Source organism: Psittacula echo (genome assembly GCF_963264785.1).
Source record: "Psittacula echo genome assembly, chromosome: 1".
NCBI lineage: Eukaryota > Metazoa > Chordata > Aves > Psittaciformes > Psittacidae > Psittacula > Psittacula echo.
Window position 1 is genome coordinate 131,130,010 of NC_137735.1, and position 25,728 is coordinate 131,155,737.

At 41.7% G+C, this 25,728-nt stretch overlaps 1 protein-coding gene across 3 annotated transcripts in view; it reads left to right on the top strand.

The window, feature by feature from the left end:
- Window positions 1-25,728, top strand: part of SEMA3D (semaphorin 3D) — a 146,804-nt gene that overhangs the window by 107,574 nt on the left and 13,502 nt on the right. For all 3 annotated transcript variants that reach the window (XM_080633599.1, XM_080633598.1, XM_080633600.1), the window contains exons 12-17: window positions 11,118-11,340; window positions 14,341-14,429; window positions 16,577-16,618; window positions 17,877-18,034; window positions 20,239-20,303; window positions 22,553-22,692. In XM_080633599.1, the coding sequence (XP_080489725.1) occupies window positions 11,118-11,340; window positions 14,341-14,429; window positions 16,577-16,618; window positions 17,877-18,034; window positions 20,239-20,303; window positions 22,553-22,692 (717 nt within the window). The remainder of the gene's footprint in view (window positions 1-11,117; window positions 11,341-14,340; window positions 14,430-16,576; window positions 16,619-17,876; window positions 18,035-20,238; window positions 20,304-22,552; window positions 22,693-25,728) is intronic.

Here is a 25,728-nt window from a genome sequence, read left to right on the forward strand (position 1 = left end):
ATCTTGCACATTCAGTGGATGAAAACTCCATCTTAAAAAAAAAAAAAAAAGGGCTTCAAAATATTTTTGTAGGGATTTGTTTGTTTGTTTTGTTTGTGCTTTTTCTGGTGGTGGTGAAGTGAGGTTGATTCCATTTAAGATTTTGCTGTTTGTCTCCTGCAGAACCTAACTTATTCCTCTCTCCCTTGGCCACTTCCAGGTTTCCTCTGAGTATGGTTAGAATGAAAGTCTCCCAGATGAGTGCCCAGTTCCTCTGGCATAACTCATCCATCCCACTGAGAAGTACTAAGGCTTCTTGCAGACATATCCAAATGCACAATGTATTGTGCCGCTTTGGTAAGACCAGAGAGAAGCCAGACAGTATTTAGGTTGCTCAGGAACCCAAGTTTCGTCTTCAGAATGGCTTACGGTTGAATCTCCAGTGGCACGTAAGTGCCTACACCCTGAGAGTCATCTCTCAGCTGTCATCTAAATCACAGAAGATCATAAACCTATAATACCCCATTTTTTGAAGTACTTCTGGGCATCTCTGAAGCTCATACCAGTCCTCAGTCTTACATCTTAAATCCTCAGGACTTTGCATTTCTTTATAAACTCTGCAAATAAAGTTCAATGTGTTGGGTGTGTGGGAGGTCCCAAGGTAACACAGAAGTGACTAGTTGAAGGTAGTTAATCTGTTTCTCTGTTTTCTGCTTGAGGGATCAGTGATAAGGAAAATTATTTACAGCTTAGAAGACTTTACATTACATCAGAGAGGAATGCTGACTACCAGGCCTTATCTTCTTGCTAGTTAAATATTCATTCCCTGAGAGCTTGGGAGAAAAGGACCATGTGGTTAATTCATTCCCTCTGAGGGAAGGTCTGGTGCTCCAGTTTCTATGGCACTTAACATAAAATAGAAAGCTTTTCAGTGGAAAACAGATCTTCTCCCTTCCTGATTAACATCTGGGCAACATTCTTACTACTTTTGGCGAAGCTGAGAGATAATTATCCCATGAAAAGGAAACGCCTTCAACAGGAAGGAGCGAGTGGCTCCTAGGATGGCTCTGGTCCACATGCTTGAAAGAGAGGAACACCTCCTTTAGGAGGGAAGCCCAGACTAAGGCATCTAATTTTCCAGTATGGGAGAAATATAAAAAATATTTCACTCCTTAGTGTTTCACACTGGCTACTTCAGATGCTCCCAAGAGAGTGACTTGCTAATATGGTGCTTAGTTCTCCTTGTGAAATGCATAAAAATTCCCAGCCTGGACATTGCAAAATCCACAAAGCAGATGCCTACTGCGCTCAGTATTATCAAGTCCCTGTTGTGTATCTAGCCTATGGGTGTTTGAGTCTCATTGTTATGTGTGTCTAAGGCTCAGTGTGACAAGTCACTTTTAAACTGGGATTTTCAACACACTGGAAAGAGAAACCCTTTTGAAGCTCACAGGGAACAGCATTCTGGTTTAGAATTGTTAGTAGAGAACAGCACTGCTGAACTAAAGAAGCAAAATTAAACAAAAGGGATATTTTTTTACATACCATATAGCTTTAACATACCCAAATAATTGTCACAATTTTAATAGGTGTTAGATCCAGCAGCTCTTACTGACTTCACTGGATGGTGTGAAGTGCTATGCATTTTGGCAAATTGGAGGTTTATTTAGGAGCCCGACTTCTGGCACCAGCTTTTGAAAATCTTGGCCAGGGTTCTCGCATAATGTTAACACAGTCACATCGTATGTCTAAGTATTGTGCAAGATCTACAGATCCAGCACTCTGCTAAGCTGCAAATTTAATAAGACAAGTGAAAAAGGAAAAGTTTACATATGTTCAGTGTTGTTAAGTTAGTGTGTATTTTCTTTTATTTGAGAAAGATTAATCTGAATTTACCACCTCCTGATTACATTTAGATATGAATAAAAGGTATGAGGGAATAAAAGGCATCTTTGTAGATCATCTGGGATTAAGACTTTAGTCCAGGGTGATTATTGTCAAATCAAGATCGCACAGAAGGCACTGGAAAAAACTGAAGTAAATATTGAATTGATACATTAAAAGTTTTGTGCCACAGGGTTTATACAACAGTTGAATACACTTAGCACTTTCAACTCTACTTCTGTTGTTTTGTTATTTGGTTTCGGTTTCATTTTTTCAGTTTTGTTTTCTTTTCTTTTAATTTCCTAACATGTATATTTGTATCGTTATCATTCAAGACAGTGAAGGCCTAAGCAACCTCTGAAGAAATAGTTATATGGTGAATAATTTTATTATAGCATTCTTATCTATCAATACTAATTTTACTAATTTAATGTTATTAATTTTTCTTGATGTCAGCTATATAGAAGAAGAGCATCAAATCTGAGCAGTTGTTTAGATGTCTCTATCAGAAAGAGATAGGGACCTCCTCTATGCAGTTCTCACACATACAAGATAAGGATCTAGCTCAGGTGAGATAAATACCACCCTGTTGCAAAAGCAGAAGATGCTGGAAAAGCACAGTGATATTTTTATGAGAACTTTTATGTAGCCAGGTTCTCTTGTAGTCTGCATGAAACATGCATGCTAACCTACTACTGTGACATTTGATATGAATGCAAATCACTTGTTGTCTCCAGTGGGAGATGACACATATCTGAGACAGCATCTGGTGTCGATGATGTGAATAAATGCCCTCTGTGAACTGGGCAGAGAACACTGGTATAGTTATCTTAGACATGCAACAGGATGTGAACTCAGAGGTGAAAGGCTGCTTCACTCACCCACTTGGCCACACAGCCTTTACCATCATACATCCTATTGATTGCTGTGAAAGGAAGCACAAGCCTACAGGAATTGTTCTGACATGATGGGTGGACAAAGCTTTAAACAGCTGTCTGAGGACCTTGCCAAAGAGTGGCCAAAATAAATTTTTCGTTCCCCTGGTCTGTCTATCATGCCACAGTGAGTGGTGCCTCTGGAAATAGCTCCCTTGGCCAAGCACAACAGAGTCACACCTGCCCAGCTGTTCCTGGTGGTCATGGATGGGATCCAAAGCCCACTGAAGTAATTGGAAAAGGCCCTGTTGACTCAAACGGATCTTTGGATCAGACCTTTAGTCCTTGTTTCTACTAAATTAGCTGCACAAGCTGGCAAAGATTTCCCTATATCATGCATGGTAGGCTTTGGGCCTCTGGGATTGCTGTAACAACTTCATAGTTCCATGTTGGTAGACATTTTATCCTGGTGGTTTTTAGCTAAGTGATGTCATTGCTCTCATCTTCCTCTGTTGATGTATTTTTGGCAAAAGTCTGAGACATCTTTAAGACCCATGGGGCTACTTGAATTTTTCACATAGAAATGGACTTCTGGGATTGAGCTGTGAATAGGTGAGCAATCAGCAAATTTCCAGAAGACACAGACTGTAACTCAGAGTAGCAAGTGAAAACATGAACCACAGAAAATGCACATATAAGGGTAAATCAACCTCTAGTACTCAGTGAAGGGAAGAGAGTTAATGCATGGGTTGGGGAAGTGAAGTAAATTTCTTTCTTGTCCTATATAGAGTAAATTGAGGAAAAATTTTGGTCCAAAGGCAATTAAAGTACATGTGTTTCTTTCTGTTGATTCCAACAAACTTTTTTTCAACCCATGCAAAGATAAACACGTTTTTGAAATAATTTGGGGTTTTGAGGTCTAATTCTGGTACAAGTGGCAAAGGCTTAGACTTTTGTTGTTCTAAAAGTAAGGAGAAATGTTCATTCCTGAAGCCCAGGAAGAGAACAACAGGCAGTGAAAACCTGGTGCTGTGTGTGCTGTTCCTAATGCAAACATTTTGCATAATGTCAAACTTTACATAGTGGAATAAATTCTAACCACAAGCCCTTGACTGGCACCATAGATAGAAAACGACAAACTGGAGATTTGGGAATGTGAACTAAGTCTTCTCTGTCAAAATTAGCTATGAAAGAGGACTGTAGACCAACTTCAGAAAATATTAACTTTCTCCTAACTGCAGGCATTGCCTGAGAAGGCGTTATTTAATCACATGTCGTGGTTTAAGCCCAGTCAGCCATGCAGCCGCTCGCTCACTCCCCTCCCCCCTGCTCCTGGAGGTATGGGGAGGAGAATCGAAAGAATGTAACTCCCACGGGTTGAAATAAGAACAGTCCAGTAACTAAGGTATAACACAAACCACTACTGCTACCACCAATAATAATAATGATAAGGGAAATAGCAAGGGAAGAGAATGCAACCACTCACCATCTGCTGATCAATACCCAGCCCGACTCGAGCAGTGATCTAGCCCTTCCGGGTAACAGTTTATATGGTGGGCATGAAGTGCTGTGGTATGGAATACCTCTTTGGCTAGTTTGGGTCAGGTGTCCTGCCGCTGCTTCCTCCCGGCTTCCCCTCCTCCCTGGCAGAGCATGAGACTCACAAAGTCCTTAGTGAGAGTAAACATTACTGAGCAACAACTAAAAACATCCGTGTTATCAGCTCTGTTCCCAGGCTGAAAGTCAAAACCACAGCACTGCACCAGTTACTAAGAAGGAGAAAAATGATTGCTACTGCTGAATCCAGGACATCACATTTCTTTCTTCACAGACTGTGTTATGGCTCCACCTAGGAGGAAACACAAGGATTACTTAGTTAAAAATAGTGTTAAAGAAGCAATCAACAGCATATATGTAAAAGGGTGTCACCAACTGGTGTTTCCAGTTCATCTTAGTATTATCATAGAATCATAGAATAGTTAGGGTTGGAAAGGACCTTAAGATCATCTAGTTCCAACCGCCCTGCCATGGGCAGGGACACCCCACACTAAACCATGCCACCCAAGGCCTCATCCAAACTGGCCTTGAACACCACCAAGGATGGAGCATTCACAACCTCCCTGGGCAACCCATTCCAGTGCCTCACCACCCTCTCAGTAAAGAATTTCTTCCTCAGATCCAATCTAAACTTCCCCTGTTTAAGTTTGAGCCAGTTACCCCTTGTCCTGTCGCTACAGTCGTTGATGAATAGTTCATCCCCAGCATCCTTGTAGGCCCCCTTCAGATACTGGAAGGCTGCTATGAGGTCTCCATGCAGCCTTCTCTTCTCCAGGCTGAGCTGCCCAACTTTCTCAGCCTATCTTCATACAGGAGGTGCTCCAGTCTCCTGATCATCCTCGTGGCCCTCCTCTGGACTTGTTCCAACAGTTCCATGTCCTTTTTATGTTGAGGACACCAGAACTGCACACAATACTCCAAGTGAGGTCTCACAAGAGCAGAGTAGAGGGGCAGGATCACCTCCTTCTACCTGCTGGTCACGCTCCTCTTGATGCAGCCCAGGATACGGTGGCTTTCTGGGCTGCGAGCGCACACTGAAGCCAGCTCATGTTCATTTTCTCATTGACCAACACCCCCAAGTCCTCTTCTGCAGGGCTGCTCTGAATCTCTTCTCTGCCCAAACTGTAGCTGTGCCTGGGATTGCTCCGACCCAGGTATAGGACCTTGCACTTGGCATGGTTAAACTTCATAAGGTTGGCATCAGCCCACCTCACAAGTGTGTCAAGGTCCCTCTGGATGGCATCCCTTCCCTCTGGCGTATCAACCAAACCACACAGCTTGGTGTCATCGGCAAACTTGCTGAGGGCGCACTCAATCTCACTGTCCATGTCACCTACAAAGGTGTTGAACAAGATCGGTCCCAACACCGATCCCTGAGGGACAACACTTGTTACTGGTCTCCAGCCGAACATGGAGCCATTGACCACAACTCTTTTCGTGCGGCCATCCAGCCGGTTCTTTACCCACCAAGTGGCCCACCCATCAAATTGATGTCTCTCCAATTTAGAGGCAGGGATGTCATGTGGGACAGTGTCTAAGGCTTTGCATAAGCCCAGGTAGATGACGCCAACTGCTCTGCTCCGTCCATCAGTTTCATAGCCCCATCATAGAAGGCCACCAAATTGGTCAGGCTGGATTTCCCCTTAGTGAAGCCATGCTGGCTGTCACCAACCACCTCCTTGTTTTTCATGTGCCTTAGCATGCCTTCCAGGAGAATCTGCTCCAAGATTTTGCCAGGCACAGAGGTGAGACTGACTAGTCTGTAATTCCCCGGGTCATCCATTTTCCCCTTCTTGAAAATGGGGGTTATATTTCCCTTTTTCCAGTCATCGGGAACTTCACCTGACTGCCATGGTTTTCAAATATGATGGCCAGTGGCTTAACAACTTCATTCGCCAGCTCCTTCAGGACCCGCGGATGGATTTCCTCAGGTCCCATGGACTTGTGCATGTTTAGGTTTTTAAGATGGTCTCGAACCAGATCCTCTCCTGCAGTGGGCCTAGGGTCTTCATTCTCACAGTCCCTGTGTCCGCCTTCCAAGACTTGGGTGGTGCAGTCAGAGCCTTTGCCAGTGAAGACCGAGGCAAAGAAGTCATTAAGAACCTCAGCCTTCTCCAAATCCAGGGTAGCCAGTTCTCCTGATAGCTTCTGGAGGGGGCCTATGTTGTCCCTAGTCTGTCTTTTACTCGCTACATACCTATAGAATCCCTTCCTGTTATCCTTAACATCCCTAGCCAAGTTTAATTCTAACTGGGCCTTAGCTTTCCTAACCTGGTCCCTAGCTTTCCGGACAATATCCCTTTATTTTTCCCAGGCCGCCTGTCCCTGCTTCCACCTTCTATAAGCCTCTTTTTTCCTTTGAATTTTCCTGAGCAGCTCCTTATCCATCCAAGGAGGTCTCCTGGCCCTCCTGCTGCACTTCCTTCTAGTTGGGATGCAACACTTCTGAGCTTGTAGCAGGTGATCCTTGAATAACAACCAGCAGTCTTGGGCCCCCCTGCCCTCTAGGGCCATATCCCATGGAACCTTACTAAGCAGGTTCCTGAAGAGTCCAAAGTCTGCTCTCTTGAAGTCCAAGGCAGTGAGCTTGCTGCACGCTTTTCTCACTGTCCTGAGGATCTAGAATTCGACCATCTCGTGGTCGCTGCAACCAAGGCTGCCCTGGAGCATGACATTTCCAACGAGCCCTTTCCTGTTGGTGAGCACGAGGTCAAGCATGGCACCTCTCCTTGTCAGCTCCTCTATTACTTGCAGAAGAAAGTTGTCTTCCACACAATTGAGGAACCTCCTGGATTGCTTGTGCTGGGCCGTACCTTCACTCCAACAGATGTCAGGGTGGTTGAAGTCTCCCATGAGAACAAGGGCCTGTGAACGTGAGGCTGTTCCTGTCTGTCTACAGAGCACTTCATCCACAGATTCCTCTTGATCAGGCGGTCTGTAACAGATCCCCACAGTAATGTCTCCCATCACTGTTCTCCCTTTAACCCTGACCCACAAACTCTCCGTCGACTGCTCACCCGTCCCCACGCAGAGTTCCATACTCTCCAGCCTACCCCTAACATAAATAGCAACTCCCCCTCCCCGCCTGCCAGGCCTGTCTTTTCTAAAGAGCCTGTAACCTTCCATTCCAACACTCCAGTTGTAGGAGCCATCCCACCATGTTTCTGTGATGCCTACTATATCATACTCCCGTACTCGTGCACACATCTCTAATTCCTCTTGTTTGTTCCCCATGCTACGGACGTTTGTATAGAGGCATCTGAGCCGAGCTCCAAATGAAGCCGGCTCATTGGCTGGAGCAGCTGGAATATCTCTGCATCGCTCCGAGCATTTATTATAGGTGCTGGCAACTGACTGGGTGTGTTGGGACGAAACGATGCCCCCCTCCCCCAACACATCTAGTTTAAAGAAACCTTGACCAGCCTGGCAAGCCTCCTACCAAAACCTCTTTTCTTCTTCTTTGCCAGACCAGCTCCACCAGCCCCCAGTAGACCTGGCCTACTAACTTGGGCCCCATGTTCAAGACACCCAAACCCCTGACTATGACACCACCCTTTTAACCATTTATTAACTTGGCCAATCCTCCTAGCTTTTTTAAGGCCCTCCCCTGTATCCTGGAGAATTGATGAAAAGACAATCTGAGCTCCAGAGCCCCTAACCACCTCTCCCAGGGCTCCATAGTCCTTCTTTATGTTCTCCAGGCTACTTCTATCAACATTGCTAGCACCCACATGGATCACCAGAAGTGGGTAATAGTCTGTGGGACTCACTAGAGCAGGCAGCCTCTCTGCAACATCCCTGATCCGTGCCCCAGGTAGGCAACGCACCTCCCTTGAGATCGGATCAGGCCGACAGATGAGTGCTTCTGTCTCTTTCAAAGTAGAGTCCCCTACCACTATAACCTGCCTGTTTTTCCTGGCAGCACCAGTAGTGATCTTTTTTACTGGTGCACCAGCCGGTTGTTTCTGGTGCAAGTGCCCTTCCTTCTTAGCCCCTTGAAGGACAGCAAAGCGGTTCTGGGTGAGGAAAACGGCTTTAGGAGGAAGCCTCTTGCTGTTAATTGTCCTCTTCCTCCTTTTTTTGTTGTTTTTTGTTGTTACTATTTCCCAGCTTCCTGGGTTGACAGCCGCCTCCTCTTCCCCATGAGCTGCAGGGGACGCCTGAGGCCCCTGCACAGTTTGGGCCTGGAGCAAGCAGTGCTGCTTCCTCTCAGCTTCCCTGACATCTTGCAGTCCTTTAACAGCATCCCGCAGCTCAGCCACCTGCTGCAGGAGGACTTCCACCAAGGAGCACCAAGTGCAACCCTGCCCATTGTTCACCGTTCCCTCATGAGACCAGTGCAGGCACTCTCTTAACACTGAGCATCATCCAGGATTTGTAGTGCCCATTAACACTAATTAACTAAACATATACCTAAATACTTCAGGTTCAAAAAGAAGCATTCTCTGACTCAGATAAGAGACTAAATGTAAAACAAGGATGGAATAGAGATGCAAATGGCCATGGGAGGGAAAGCAGAGATAGATAGGTGAGCTTGAGAGATGATGGGTCACCAACATGACTGACCTTGCAAATGTGTTGCTGGGCTCACCCCAGAAGGTACGAAAAGGAAAAATTTAAAGGAGATTGAAGAGAGAGGTTTGTGAGGGGTATTCAGGCAAGAAGTGTGAGAACTAACTTACCTTGTAAGCCAAAGGAACAGCTGAATTGATTAGTTTGTCAGTATGGATCTAACAGAGGGGGGAGCCAACCCCAGCAACAAACGAGTGACACCAGGGATGTGTCTGAGGGGATAATAGCTGTAGCAGTTGTCTGGACCAGAAGAGGATGAAACTGTGCTGTTCAAAGACAGAGAAAGGGATGCTGCAGCAGCTGAGCTATGGGTCAAGGCAAGAGTTTAAGTTATGTGGATGAGGAGGGAAAGTCACATCTGAGAAATAATGAACTACAGAGATCATCTGGAGAATCTGCCTTCTTAAGAAAAACAAATATATGAGAAGTGTGGGAGGTGTGGGAGGTGTAGGAGGTGTAGTTCACTGCAAAGTTATGGTCTCTGATTGCAGACCATATACAGGGAAAAGATAGATAGGGGTGTTTCAGTCTGGAAAAATGAACATAGTTAAAGCATTTACCAGGGCCTTCTGCCACAGTGACTCTGAGCATACCTCCCAAGAGGAATCAAGCCGTTAGTGTAACATAGGGGCATGCTAGTGAGGCTCTTCCCCAATTCTGTCTCACGGCATCAACAGGGCAGAAACTCCACCTCAATATGAGGAGCAGAAATACAAAAAGCAGATAAATTTTGATGTGTGAGAAGATCTTGGTGTTATCCCATAGTAGCCACAGGAGGGCACTCTAGCCTTGCTGTTGAGAGCCCTTTGTACTGATACCAGCGCTCGTTTGCTAAACATGCGGCAAATTTAACTGCATGGTGGTACCTGTGACTCGAAATGAAAGCTAAGCAGCGTGGCAGGTCTCCTTCACTCCAAACTTGATTCTCTTCTCTTTCTCAAATATAAACCGTGATACTTTGCCTGTGAGTGTAGCAGCCGATGAGGAGATGAAATCAGTTGCAGATGTACTGAGCCCATCGTGAGAATTGCTCCAGTTTTAAAAAAATGCTTGCTTTCAAAAAATGAAGTAATGGTGACCAAGTGCTGCTTTGGGATGAGAAAAATCATTGAGCAGCCTGATTTCTTACTGGCTTCACAAGTATCCTCACAGAAAAGTTGGTTTCTACTTGAACATGGATCGAATTTGTGACTTATTCATAACACCGTATTTCCAAAGCATCCTGCACTTTTGGCATCTATTATGGTATTATAGACAAGTAGTTTCTAGGCATTTAAAGAAAAAAAATTATATTTTCCTATATTATTAGATTGTTTATGGCTATATTTTGCTGGCTCCAATATGTGGGGGAAAAAAAAAAGGTTCAAAGTGCATTGAGGTACTGAATGTACTACTTAAATGTTAATAATAATAGTAATAATAATAATAATATATTTTCATTAGTTGTGGTAGCAGTATGAATATTAAGGCATGTCTCACACTTTCTTCAGGAACACTGTTAGATGAAGAAACATAAGGCGTCTTGCCTATGGTCTTAAAGAAAATTTGGTAACAAAACTCAAAAAAAATGTGTAGTTTTTAGTAATTTGTGTTTAGAGAGATGTTAATGTAATAAATATTAACTAATTCACATTTTATCCAGCTTCAAAGAGATGTACTAATGCTGTCTTCTTTTCCTGAGCATCTTAGAGAAGCTGAGGAAGTTCATCTTCCTTCTAAGTTTTAATTTAAGTTATCAAAATCCCTGACTTAGAAAGGAGAGAAGCCTATAAGAATTCTTCTTCAAAGCTTGCATATAGGTAATTGCAGATATGGGCATATAACTAAAAGGAATGGAAGATTTATAATTCTGAGTAGCAGTAAAAATGAGTGAGATGAAATAAAGTAACAAGTTTGGTTTTAAAAGATTAAGAAGAATAAGTGGGAGCAGGATAATGGAAAGTGAAGGGGAAGAGCTTTTGAAGACAGGTAGAAGATGGAAAGAGGAGAGAGAGAGAGAGGAGAAATGAGGGTGAAAATGACCCTTTGAAGAACCAGAGGAGCACATACTTCTAGAGTGCTCCCATGCTTTCTAATAAAAACTGAGCTTTTTCACTTGTAAATGAAATTACTGGCCACTGGCAAATGAGCTTTACAAACCAATACAGCTGATCAGCACCAGGCAGCTTTTCTACTACACAGTCCAACCTACTAAGTACTTGTACTTCTTTCCTAATATTCCACGTATCTTGTGGTCTCTCTTCCATTCAGTGTCCAAGCAAAACCTATGATCCACTCATAAAGTCTACCAGAGACTTTCCTGATGAAGTCATTAGCTTTATCAAACGCCATCCACTGATGTACAAATCCGTGTACCCAGTGACGGGAGGACCGGTTTTTACTCAAATCAATGTGGACTATCGTCTGACTCAGATCGTGGTGGATCACGTCATGGCAGAGGATGGGCAATATGATGTAATTTTCCTAGGAACAGGTATGAGAGATGACTTCCACTATCATTCTGCACAGACCACAATCCTTTAAGAATACTTTTATTCCAGGAGGTCCGTTCATTAACGTATGTTTCCTACACATGCAGCTTCAAGAAGCATTTAAATGCTCCTGGTTCTGTGCCAGGTCTTCATGGAAATCCTAAGATTAGATTAATTTGTCAGCTCAAGAGATTGCCACTACCGTGATTTTAATGCTTCCTGCTCGTAGGCGATAAATTAGTTCAGGATCAGAGTACCTGGACTTTCTTACCCTCTGTGTACCATTCAGTACCTGTCTTTAAGTTATGTGGTAGTCTCCTCTAATTCCTGCTGGCAGAATATCAATAGTCAATTAAAAGGAAAAAAAATTACCTTAACTTCAAGGAGTACTTCCTGTTACCAGCAGTGACATGGTACTTCATTAAATCTCCTGTGACATTGAACAGCTGAAAAGATTCAAAATTGAGCCTAAGGCAAAAATTATACCTAAATACTTTTAAAGGTAAAACATAGCAACATGAATAGTTCCAAACAAGAGAACTAGGATTGAACAGAGAGAGGTTAAACTATTCTGTGAGGGAAGAGACCTGCTTTGCAGTTTTTCTATGGATGATTATGTATCTATTTACATTGTTATGATAGTTATATGCCTTTAGAAAAATGCCTAATTTTATCATAGTAATTAAATGTAGGATCACCGGATGAATCACCTAGCAGCACAGTATGCTAAGAAATATTAGCATACCTATTCATAACTTTTCTGAGGTAATAATCTACCATCTTACTTCACTGGAATTTCTTGCTCTTAATCCACAATTTGACTTTCTCTCAATAGCTGTAGGTCTTATAAAACATTTATTATTTGATCTGAATGCGCTAATAAAGAAGTCATTGCTATTATCCTCACCTCACACTAGGTGAAACTAGGGTGCATGTAGGTGAAAAGGTTTATTCAGGGGTGGTGGATGAGCTCCTGCCATGAGCTGCAGGGAAATTAAGATTTCTGTTTGAATCCTACCCCAATGCTGTGAGGTTGCACAACATTTTATCTGGCCTATAAGCAAATTTAGTGTCATAGCAAGTAGTTTGATAGGTATAGATATTCTGAAATGATTTGGGAAAAGGAGTGAGTTGTCACAAAGCATCACCTCTTATAAAGTGTGGGTTGTCTCAGCCTTCAAGAACTTCCCAGCTGCCTTATCACATATGTGACTTCAGAGATAGCCTCTCTCTTGGACCATTAAGGTCTTTCAGCTAAATCCCTCTCACAACTCTTCTGTCTTCCAAAAAAAGACAGTGTGAAAGACCCTCTATGATCCCTGCAAGTCATGTACAGTGGTGTCAGAGAGAAAAACACAGTTTCATAAAAAAGAACATTAAAGGGCTGTTTGCTCCCCTGCTGCCTGAGAAGGCTGTGAATAAACTTTATCTGTGATGATGGAAAATCCTTGTTGCTTTCTGAATGCAGTCTTTATTACAGCTAACAGAGAAGGAAAGGGAGCACATTTTCGAGCAGTGAGATGGACAGGGTTTGGGGGTATTCACTAAAACATACTTTTCTTTGGATAAAAGTGAGGAAAAGTTAAAACTTAGCTGTCTGAAAAGATGACTTTACAAGTTAAAATTAACAAAGCATTCTTTTAGTGGCTATAGAGGTTGCTTTCAGATGTTTCCTATCCTCCACTATAAAATTTGTCATAGGAATAAAATTATATTGAGAGATCAGCAACTTGAATACTCCCAGGTTAACTGTTACAACCCAGCACCAATGCTAATTATTTCAGGGTAAATCCTCAGATTCAGAGACGTCAAGGACAGTATGTACCATGCAGTCACTAGGTGGCACTCCTAATATGCAGATACTGATTTATCTTGCAGTGCTTTCCTTAAAAGTGAGTTTTCTTTTCCAGAAGCACATGGTTTTGTTCTATTTTGTCCTCTAAACTTGTCCTATGGAAAAAAATAAACCGAAAGATAAAATTTCAAATATTATAGAGTCTGAATTCAGATATACAAAATCCCCCAGGAGATTTTGAGCAGCAGATCAGAAGTTTATTATATGTTTGAATGTATACAGCCAGCTTGTACATCTGCAGTCTTTGGCAATTACGTCAAACAAACAAACAAGAGCTCTAATATGTAAGGCAAACAAATATTTTGGCTTTGATTGGTAATATGATCTTCAGCAGTTTGGGAAAACAAGATCGAAAAATCTCATTTTTCTATTATAATGTGTTATTTTTCATCATTTCAGTACTATGCATAGTGTAAACTGTGCACATGCCAGCACCCAGCCTGCTTCCCCTGAGCAGTTTTTAAGGGTTCTCTTTAAGGCCGTTCAAAATTCACCAATATGCAGTGGTCTGAGATTAAATGAGCAGCTATTATTTTCACCCAGCAGGAATTAAAATTGATGAATAGATTTAACTTTAAAAAACAGCTCTAAAGAAGTAACTTCTCTAATGATTAAATTAAGATTTTGGTGCTGAATGGATATTTTGTTCAAAAAATTCTCTAAAATTCAAAGATAAATTTTAAAAGTTCATTGCTTAACTCTCCACATTAAAATGAAACATACTTCAGGTTAAGGGGATATACTGGATGAAAATTAATTTTATAAAAGAGAAGAACTAGTTTTCTGACAGTTTAGTCTGCTACGCTGGATCTCTTTAGGGTCAGATGGGCCTCAATTCTTTATCAGGAAATCTGTGGAAACTTACAGCTGGAAGCATGGATGTGCTTGTCTCTGTTTATATGTTTGTGTAGCAGGAGAGTTAGACCATCCCTGCCAAGAGCAGCCTACAATTGTCCTGGCTCAGCCATACAGTAAAACCATAAACACATTATATAGAGTTACACAGATAGCAATAGATGCAGATAGGGATAGATGTTGTTTGAAGTCTGCATCCTTGATGCACTATCTTTATCTTCAGGGCATGAAATTAAGTGGCAGATATGTACTGAAACAACTGTGGGTTTTACATGATAAAAATTTATTTCAGACATAGGCACAGTCCTGAAAGTTGTGAGCATCACAAAAGAAAAGTGGATGAAGGAGGAGGTGGTCCTGGAAGAGCTGCAGATATTCAAGGTAAGCATTAACAGCTGCAACATCAATTAAATAATATTCAGGGGACTTAAAGGCCCAAAGTGGCTTTGTCTGTCTGGTTGGTTGTTTACTGGAACTAGTTCAAGTTTCCAGAGGGATGCTATGTAAATTTTTAAATGCCTTGATATTGTTAGGGTAAGTCAATTGAAAAAAGTCCAGAAACAAATAGAGCGTGATGTTTCAAACTCACAGACAGTCTCATTTATCCTGCCTTTTCTAGTTGGAAATCTTATTATGAACCCCAATTTTTTTATTAGATGTATTTTAATTTTAATGCCAATTTTTCTATTGTCTCAGCTTTGGGACTGTTGTTGTAAAATTATAATTGGTTTAAAACAAACAAACAAACAAATAAAATTCCACAGATGCAGAGAGATTCTTTATGATAAAGACTTTAGGGATTGAAAACATAAAGAAATAAAGCAAAGTTAGTTTTGATTATTGGTAAAGGCTGACTCAGTGGGTTTGACTATTTTCATTTGGTTATTCTGGCTGAGTGAAAAAGACAAAAAGTAACTGGAGCCCTGCTAACCCCAATGACATTTTCATAAATAGAGTTTGTAAAAAGCCCAACTTCCTTTCTGTTGCACAGGCACAATTTCTGATTAACCTCATTGCTGGTGAGGGAGCTGATGTGGACATACCATTGCAATAGGAAAATAGAGACTTGTGTCTTCCCCAACAATTTTATTTTCAATTTATTAGGTTCTTCTTTGTTCTTTGCATTCTCACTTTGCTTTATTCTCATGCTGTATAGCTCTTCTTCACTTTTCACCTCACTTTTTCATAAAAATTTAGAGAATCATAGAATCATAGAATAGTTAGGGTTAGAAAGGACCTTAAGATCATCTAGTTCCAACCCCCCTGCCATAGGCAGGGACACCTCACACTAAACCATGCCACCCAAGGCCTCATCCAACCTGGCCTTGAACACTGCCAGGGATGGAGCATCCACAACCTCCCTGAGCAACCCATTCCAGTGCCTCACCACCCTCTCAGTAAAGAATTTCTTCCTTATATCCAATCTAAACTTCACCTGTTTAAGTTTTAACCTGTTAAAAAAATTTAAAAAAAATATATATTTTTTTTTTAAATTTACCTACATTCCTGGCATTCTGATTACTTTCTCACACATTTGCTCTCCTATGTGCTATATGAGTTCGTAGCCAGAAGCCAGAATTTTTTGTACCCAGTAAATAAATTAATTTGGGACTTAGAGAGTGTTCTCCAAGTGTAAGGAAAGGATCTTTAATAATTTGATAATGTATTTCTCCATATGTCTTTTGATATGACATGTGTGTGATGAAACTTTGTTTTAAAGGCTCTCCATGTCTTCTTCCCACTGTCTTGGACATCAATTATAAATATCACTAAGAAAATACCAAGATTAGTCAGTAGCCTGCCAAGTAATCAGCAGTTTCAGTATAGGCACCAAATTGCTGCATTCTTTAAACATAATGTCAAGGGCAAATATACCATATCATATTTAAAATGAAAAAAAGTTATTTTTTTTCTGCTCAGCAGACATTCCTTTGCATTCTTAGTGGTAACATCCATGACTGTTACCTCTATGGTTTTGAATCCAGAAAATTGAAGGGGGTGAAGGGCTGAAAAACATCCCTTATTTCTTCAGACTGTATTAGCATTAAACAATAGGCTTAGATTAATCATCTTCTATTAGGCGATAGATGATACTCTGAGCTTTGTCCTGTTCTTACATCACTCACTGGCAAAAATTTCACTGTCTCTCACATCCTGATGCAGGGGATCTGCCTATGTATCCCTTAAGTGCCATCTAAGCCTTTCAAATAGTCCTTAATAAGATCTTAAATTGATATGAAGGCCCATTGTTAGTCCCCAGGATGGGGTAGACGGCAGACTCTGAGAATTGAAGCCAGTTGCTTCAGAAGTAGCAGGGAAAATTTATGGAACCTATTTTTGAAAGCATGAATTTAGTGATTTTCTGGTTTTTTTTGGTTTTTTTTTTTTTTTTGTTTTTTTTTTTTTTTGTTTAAACCAGGCAAATGAATCTGTAATTTTGTTTGATTTTTGTATGTTAAGTTCTGCTCTCTTTTTCAGTAAGAACAGAGAATGTGTGAACTAATGCACCTCCTTTATTCATTTTTCAGCACCCTTCGTTTATCTCAACCATGGAGATCTCTCAGAAGCAGGTAATCACAGAGCTTGTTTAATTACTGCAGGATATATGGTACACTGAACACTCAGCTTGCTTTTTTCAATTGACGCCTGTTACTTACTGGCCAAGCTTTCCATGGATGGCTCTTAAAATGTATCTGGAAAGAAGGAGATATATTTGAATTTGTTTGCCTGCCTAATTCACGTTTGCTTACAAACAGTAATTTGTTTACCCGAGCTGGTAATTATTCATGGAAACACATCTTTAGTCATATGGTAGTGGGATTTGTGAGTGAAATCAATGCACATTCATTTTCCGGACACTAGAAATACGTCTCTTTACAATCTAGTAATAAATTATTATTACTATTCTTGTTGTTATTTTTATTAGTAGCCAAGAGAGATCAGGGCCTCATTGTGCTAAAAGTTGTGTGCAGACAGAGTGAAACCCAGTCCCCCCTCCTCTAAAATTGCAGTCTAAATCTGGGTGGTCCAATCCTGGCAGCACACGAGCCAGCCCCTGTTGGGAATCTCCCAATGGGAAACAGTTTTATGGCATCCAGGAGCTCTATGATGGCTACGTGCATGTTTGGAAGACAGCGTGACACCACAGCCATCCCTCCCTGCCCTGCAGAAGTGGCCGGAGCAGCTCCGGCACAACACGGCTCCCTCACACGGAAGGAGGTATTTTGCCATTCAGGCACGCACAGCACAGCTGGGTCCCATCTCCCCTGAAAGAAGGTGGCAGGCCAGCTGGAAGTATTGCATGAGCCAGCTCCAGCTCAACAGCAAGCACTTGGACCACCCTTGTCTCAACAGACAATCTACTCACACACTGGCGAGAGAGGGGAGTAATATTATCCACATCCTACCTAAGGATAAGAAGCAGAAGATGAAGTTTTATCCACACAAGGTCATCCCTCGTTCCCAGATTCTTCATGTCGTGGCTATCCAGCTCCTGTTTTTTAAATGTGTTATTGAACCATTCTTTCCATGGTTTGGTTTCTGGTTTTTTATTACAGCACAATTCCAAAGGTGTAAGGGTGCTGAGTGTCAGCATCTTTCCAGTACTGCAGTCTCCTTTTCTCTCTGCCATGTTGTCAGGAATAGGTGGGGACTGACCAGTTCACATTGAGCCCTGAGAAAAATTTTATGGTAAAGGAGGAATTCTCCCTTGTTTTGTAAAATGTAGGACAAGGTTGAAAGTCTGTAAGCATGGCACTGAAGAAGGGAACTTTTTAAACAGGCTGCTTGGAGAACACTCCTAATTCATTTGCTTTGCCTGATTTGCAGCAACAATTGTACATTGGTTCCAGGGATGGATTGGTTCAGCTCTCACTGCACAGATGTCACACGTATGGGAAGGCTTGCGCAGACTGCTGCCTTGCCAGAGACCCATACTGTGCTTGGGATGGAAACTCATGTTCCAGATATGCCCCCACTTCTAAAAGGTAAGAAAAAAAAAAAAAAGCAACATGCTGTAAAAGATCTTGCTGCTTGCAAGAATTTTAGAGGTTCTTAATCAGAATGTGTTACCCTTTACTTAGCATGTCATTTCCCTTAAAATTTGATCATACTCTGGCCATATTACACACTTCTGCTCAAGGAACTGTGAAGACAGCATTGTTTTTTTCAAGTCTGTGTTACAGTGACTCGGCTATGGCAGCTAACATCATAAATCCATTGCTTCCCTTTTTTATGCTGAATGCTGTAAGGCATGTGAACCTTAGATGAAGGTCCAGGTTGTGGCTAACACTGGCCAAGATACAAGAACCTCTCTTAAGCTTCTGACTTTCGCACAGGGCACCACCATAGTTATGGAGTTTAATGTAGTATCCCAGAGTGGACAATAATGAAATACATCTAATTCCCTGATCTAAACAAACCATTGTATTTGTGCCGTAGCCATGAGAGGGAGACAGAGATTAAGTACTGTGATTTGACCACATCAGGAGTAGTTTTTCCACAGTGAAAGAAGTTTACTCTGAACTTTCTGTATCCACCAGCTAGGACAGCAGCATGAATCTGCATGGAGAGAGAGCATGCTGCAGGCTTTAGCAGTGCAGTACCTAAGCTGCTGCATGTGTCTCTTGGAGATTTGGGGCTGATTTAGCTGGAGCTCTGAGTTCTCTCATTGAGCCAGGTGCTTCAGAGCCTCTCCACTCCTCTTTGAACGAGGCCTTCCTGACAGCAGTTCTTGCAGGGAGGTTGCAGTCTGAGCTCAGGCTCTGGAATGATACTTTCTGCCTTAGGGGCTGCAGGGCTGGGACCAGAGCAATTAGACAAACCATTGAAGTTAATGGCTCATAGGTCATCTTGTCATGGTGTCAAGGAACTTTATGTGTTTTCCCTCAAAGCCAAAGCAAACTAAATTCAGAGAAGCATAAATGAAAGGAGAAAAGCAAGTGTTCAGGCTCACTGCAAAGTTAGTGACACATGAGGCTTGCTGAAGCCTGAGGTGGGCTGGGACATGGAGATTGATGGTCCCTGGTTTTTAACAGATGTGCAGTTTGGTGGAAAGGCCAAAAGTCTGTGGCTCAAAAATAAAGGATGGGTGACTGGCCTTGGGAATCCTCCAGTGGATCAGTTACTTGAATGTTTTTCTTCTGTGTAGTAGCCTGTGCTTCCAGCACATCTACAGACTTCACTCAAGGGGACAGCTCATCCTTGGGAACCCACTGTCCTGCTGAGACATTGCTCTGCACATAGGAGGTCCCACTCCTGTTATCTTCAGTGTGGCTCTAAGGGAGGAACCAGTCTCCGATCCTTCTACTAAAAAATTAAAATACAAACTTGGGTTTGTAGCTCTTGAGAGATAAATGCAAAATAAATGCAGTCATCCAGAGGAAGAGTTGGTTGGTTGGTTGGGTTTTTTAATGCTCTTATTCTGAAATTACACTAAATCACAGTAAGTTTAAGTTACACACCCAGAGATGAGAAGGTAAGTTAGTTGTGGAAGGGAGCAGACCATCTCAGACCATTCTCAAGCATTTTTGCTATCCATAAAGATTAAAGATAATCAGATTTGCCAACTGTTAGTTACATAATGAAAACATAAGCTTTTCTCTCTTCATTTTAATGATTGGTTTACTAGTCAGTATTATCTTGGGCCAATCCTGAGCTCAGTTTGAATATTGCCTGTTGAACCTTAGATCTTTTTTATTACCTACATCATTAAGGATGTTTTCAGGTATTTCTGAATTTTAGTGTGAGGTGTCCCTGCCCATGGCAGGGGGGCTGGAACTTGATGATCTTAAGGTCCTTTCCAGCCCTAACTATTCTATGGTTCTATGATCTCCAAGACAGTCCACCTCACCAGGAGATGCATGCCCCATGCTCTTAAAGCAGGTTTAGATGATTTTTCTGTCACTATAGCACACACTTTTTATTCTAGGCAGACCTTTTTCTCTTGCTTTTTCTCTTTCCCCTCCTAGTGGTTTTACCAAATCACAGGCCCTTCTCTTGATGTCAATTGTACAAATCTCTCTAGGCCACATGCTGCTTTGAGGGTGAGGCTGGTTTTAGTTAAGACTGTAATTGTCAGCAGAAGGGTGGGAGCCATGCAAGTCCACATCTGCTGAGCTCCTCTGTATTTTGTTGTTGAATTCCAGCAATTATGCCTAAAGTGTTACAAGTTTGCATGTTCTTCCCATAGGCGAGCCAGAAGGCAAGACGTCAAATATGGTGACCCTGTTGCACAGTGCTGGGATGTAGAAGACAGTGAGTACTTTGCACCTTTCTTGCTTTTTGTTGCTTTGGCAATGGAGTTTGCTGTGAGGGTCTCTGCATGTCTGTGAAAACTTGCTGTGCTTGACAGAATAACACCATTAAAGCAGTTATCTTTCCCACACTTCATATACAATACCCCTCCAGCAGTTAAATTTGCAGAGCTGGGATGATAAGGGACAGCACCCTCTCATCCCTTGTGGGAGACCCTCCACAGCACTCACCCAGGGGAGGGAGATGTGCCCCTGACGCAGAAACATCACACAGATCCCTACAAGTAGCTAACGGGATGTGTGTGATGTTTCATCCAGAAACTGGGAAGATAATCCCACAAGGAAACCCACAGGGGTGAATGGGGAACACGCCATCTTCTCCCCTCCCGCTGCATACACTTGACACGAGTCCCAAGGCCAGACTGCAGCTTGCCAAACCAGCCCCTTCCCCTCCCCGCAGCTACTTAAATACTCCTGTTATTAAAAAGAGCCTACCCCCCAGTTCTCTGTCAGTTTCCCCCTCCTTTTCCCACACCCTCTTTTCAGATGCCAAAGGGTCTGGCTTGCTCCTTTGGCAACTGCAGCACTTCTCTTACAGTGAGCACTTTCAGTATGAAATCCTGCGGTTACGCAGCAATCTCTGCGGCAGCGTAAAATAAATGAAAAGCATTCAAAACCAAGCTCGGGTTTGTCTGGGGCTCTTCTAGCTGGTTATTAAAGTGAACAACGCAGTCAAAACAGTATTGATTGTATTGCTGTGCCAATCGTTTGATTCAGGACGAGCCACCGCTTCCCATTGATCTCTGGTTATTTTTGTGCTGTTGCGGTGCTGGGTGCCTGCTGCAAATCTCTGCATGAGTCAGTGCAGAAATCGGAGCTGCTCACCACAGGATCAAAGCTTTAAGTCTGTTGCACAGTACAGAGGGCTCTGACTGTACATGTGTGCTTACAGACATAGTTAAAAAGTCAGAGTAAAATCTCATTTCCATTAAGAGTCAACGACAAAACTGCTGTTCATACCCAAGGGTCAGAATTTACTTGCTTGCTGCTTAGCATAGCTCTCCAAACAGTGGTATCTAAGACTTTGCAAAGCTCAAGGTTATAGAAACCCTAGCAGAAAGTCTGACAATGTCACATTTTCTTGGAAGGATAAAGAGATACTGGAAGAGGTGGTTTTACTAGACAAATGTAAAATGACTTAACACAGAAATTGGTATTAATCCTTTGCCCTGATGTAGCACCACCAATAGAAATTCTATCCAGCTCGGGATCAGTCCTGTGTGCCATAAAACTGTGAAGATGACCTGTGCCACTCCAGGCTCTGGGCTTATTTATGCCATTTATGATAATTAATAGCATAATGGCCCCCAAACCTATTTAAATTCAGTGCTCCACTGTGTGAGATTCCCTCCCAGAGACTTCATTGGCTGCATGAAGTTGTTTGGCTGTACTGAAATCTCAGTGGCACAGTGAAATAGAAGAAAAGTATTTAATGCGGGGAGCTTGAATTTCTATAGATCTCATATAGGTACCTATTATATGGAGAAAGCTATCCAAAATTGTATTCATTTTGTTGTTGAGCTAACTTTTGATTTAGGAGATGACACTGCTTTCACCTTCCTTTCTATTATTGACAGGGTATAAGAAACAGCTTTAGTCTGATAGTAAGGCTGATGAGACACAGATAAGACAGACTGGAAAGGGAAATGGAGATGCAGAGATTAGAAATTACTTGCTTAGGTTTGCAGAAGGCCAAGAATTGAGCCCAGATCTGTTCATGGCTCCTCCAGTGTTTGGTCTGAAACATACTACAGAGCATTGCAAATTATACTGAAGGAAGGTAAACTCAAGTTTACTTTAGCCTTGTAACTCCTTTAAAGTGTTTGGGATGAACAAACCAGACTGTACAATCTACATTTAGCAGCTGTAGCTCAGATTTAATAGTTGCGTTACTTAAGGGAAAAACACAGGTCAGATTTTAAGTTCCTCAAAGGTGAAAGCCTCAACTTTAAAACAGAGCAAGCTCATGATACAGATTTTATTGACCTCCTTAAAAACCTGTTGCACTAAAGGAAGGCTAGCAACCACCTCTAAATCCTTCATAGTTGTAGTTTAAACTAAAAGTTAAGTTTCCTTTTTGCTTTTTTACAATTCAGTCACTCTTATAGCATCTGTTCTGAATCAGGCTATTTTCCTATTGCTTTAAAAAACAGGTCAGGGTTAATCTCCTGTACCATGTTTGCTTTCCAGGCATTAGTCATGAAACTGCTGATGAAAAAGTGATTTTTGGCATTGAATTTAATTCAACTTTTCTGGAATGTATTCCTAAGTCCCAGCAAGCCTCTATTAGGTGGTATATTCAGCGCTCTGGAGAAGAACATCGAGAAGAGGTAAGTTATAGTCATCAAGGCAAGTTTCCTCTACAGAGAATTCAGCTGAGCATTGAAAGGCAGGAGTTATTGGGATTAGTCAATATTTTACTTTTCCTTGCTTTACCTTAGGTATCACATAGCATTCTGGTATCACCATTTGGGGCATGCAGTGGGGAAGAGAGAAGCCATTTGCACTGTGTCATAAGCAGATTTAGATATTTATTTTGACTTACATGCTCATTCTATTGAAAATAAAAAAGAAAGAAGAAAAAAAAAAGAAGTTAGGCTTTAATTAGTGGTAAAAAATGCAAGTAATGAAAAAGGAAAATCCTTTTTGTCTGTAATTAACACTAACACAACTATTTCTGTAGGTAAATGAATCTTCAAAGCCCTTGTTTTAATAAAATCTCTGCTCCATTTAGTGTCTGATTGCATTCCCTTATCATATTAAGCAACATAGTTAAGAATTGCATGTATTTCTTGCTGCTTCTCTTCAACTCTCCCCAGAGAAGGAATGGTCTACACAGTAAAAGACTTTTTATTTGCTTTTTTTCCTTGTTAGTGGACTCTCAGAATTATCTTCAATGGCACTCTGAGCTGATGCAGACATGTCAGGTTAAAGACTTTCACCTTGCATCTAGAGTAGAAAGTGGTGAAACATGTGATGGCCCTTAATTCCTGCAGGAGGCAGGTTTGGAGTCCTCACTGGTGGAGAAGCCCTGGAGAAGCCTCCAGGTCTCTACATACCCCCTACAAAACCTCTTGCTGGCTTCTCTCTGAGCTAGTGACAGAGGGGCCCTCTGATTTGCGCAAAAGGTCAACATGCTGAGACTGATACGGACTGGCTTTGAGTGACTTTCAAACCTTGGGAGTTTTCATAGCCTTTTTGTTACATGAGTAATATTGTGTCTGACACCAAGTCCTGCTGTGGTGGCAGCCATGGAAACAGGAAAGGAGGAGGGAAAAGAAGTGCCCTTTCAAACGAGCTGGTCCCAGGTGTTAGATCCACTTTTTTGTTGAATGTTCATCTGAGACAAACATTAGTTTAAATGACAGAAACTATCAAATACCCAACCGGTCTTCCACTCTCAATGATAATTCATTCCATGAGAACTTCTGAATGCAGAATATGTACTCTCTAAATGCTGGGGAGATGAATGCCAGAGCAGGTGCCCATCAGAGTATCTCTTTTGGGTGAGATGTGACTCATGGCAAAAGTCCCAAAATTACAACTCCAGTCATGTCTTGGCACAGAAAGCCAGAGTAAGGGGACACAAGGCGCTTCTGATTTTCCACCAGATAAGACAAAAAAACCCCACAAGGCTGTACATTGACTATGACACTATGGTACTTCCAATTCACTCCCCTTCTCTTACTCATGCTTTGGATTGGCAAAGATTCTTTCCTCTGCTGATAATAAAAACTTCATTAATTTATAGATACCGTGCTTCCCCCAACATGCAGTAAGCACCAAAAGAGAGAGATTACTGGTTTGAAATACCTCCTCTAACCTCCATTACAGTCCATACTTGGAAAAAAGAAAAGAGATCTTCTGATCAGCTGGCCAGGCACACTCACAGCTGCAGGTAGTTGAAGTGAAAAGCCAGTTAGAAGTGTATCTGCCTTTAAAGACCTCTGGGCATTCATTGTTTGTGCTTTAATTGATTTACCTTTAACTGTCCTGGGCAGAAGACTGTGCTCTACTTCCCTAAGGCAGCAGTTTGCAAATGCACTTAACATATTTGATCAGGGAAAGCACTTGCTTAATTCTAACCATGTGTTTAAGACTCATTTTTAGAGTAAATTTAAGCAGATAGTTAACAGGGTTTTTTGATTTTATTTTGGTTTGGGGTTTTTTTTGGGAGGAGGGTGTTCTTTTTTCTTTTTTTATGAACAGGAAGTTATGTTAAGTTTTGAGGAAACTCAAATTCATCGTTTAAAACAATGTATTGCAACTAAGGCATGTGCCTGAGCTTCTCAAAAAGAGCTACAAACTTTGCATAGAGCAGCCAGTTCCCTGTGAAGAATGTAGTATTTCTGTACCATAATAATTTGCAATTTCAAGATTTGACAGCCTGTTTTGAAAGGCTGCTTTTGAATTTTATCTCCGTCAATTTAGGGGGAAAACAGTTGATTTTCTCATAAATCACAGGTTCAGACAGGCCTCTGAAGGTCAGGAAGCCAAGCTCAAGCTATCTTTCTTATTTGATTGTAGAACAAACTGCAGGTCAAACCAACTTGTGAACAAAGTTAGGGCAGGCTAACCTATATAACATAGCCTAAGTTAAGGCTATATTACATTTTGCCATGCTTTTCCAAAATATTCACTCTGGCAGTGACCTGGCCCCTGCTACTTGTTCTGGGTCAGATGATAGCATGGTAATGTCCAGTACTGCAGAGCTGCCCAATGCGCTAAGGATGTGCACACAGAGAGTAAGGGAATGCATGCATCTGTGGGATGGCATTTGAAGCTCCAGCAAGCATGCAGCATACATCTTTGCACATTAGCAGGCTTCCACAGCAATGTTTACTGGGCTTGCTCTGTGTAAACAGTCTGACATCTGTTAGTATGAGAAATGTAAAGCTTTGCTAAAAGGCTAGATTAACCTTTGAGGCAAATTTAGAAGAAAATTAGAAGGCAAAGTCTGCAGACAGATTTTCTACATTATGAATGCTAACAGTAGGCAAATAGCTTTTTACCATATATTGTCCCTAAAGCCATAGCAGTGTTTCTGTGATCTAGCTTTGATAAAGTAGAAGTTGGAGCACATGTTCTGCAACTCCTTGGGGTGGTTTTGTTAGTTTATTTTTATATATTTTTTTGCAATCTTTGAAGATAACAGCCTATATAAATGCATATGCACACACTGATGATTATAGGATCAGATCACTTAAAGGCAGTGTATAGCTATTAGTTTTGTTTATTCCTGCCAAAAATTCCTACAGTAACTGAATTTCTAGTATTTTGACCCCAAGAACTTGAAGTCCTTCTTAGCAAACTCAGCTTGCGCATCTTGAATCAACATAGTGGGAGATAGCATTTTTAGGAGGAAA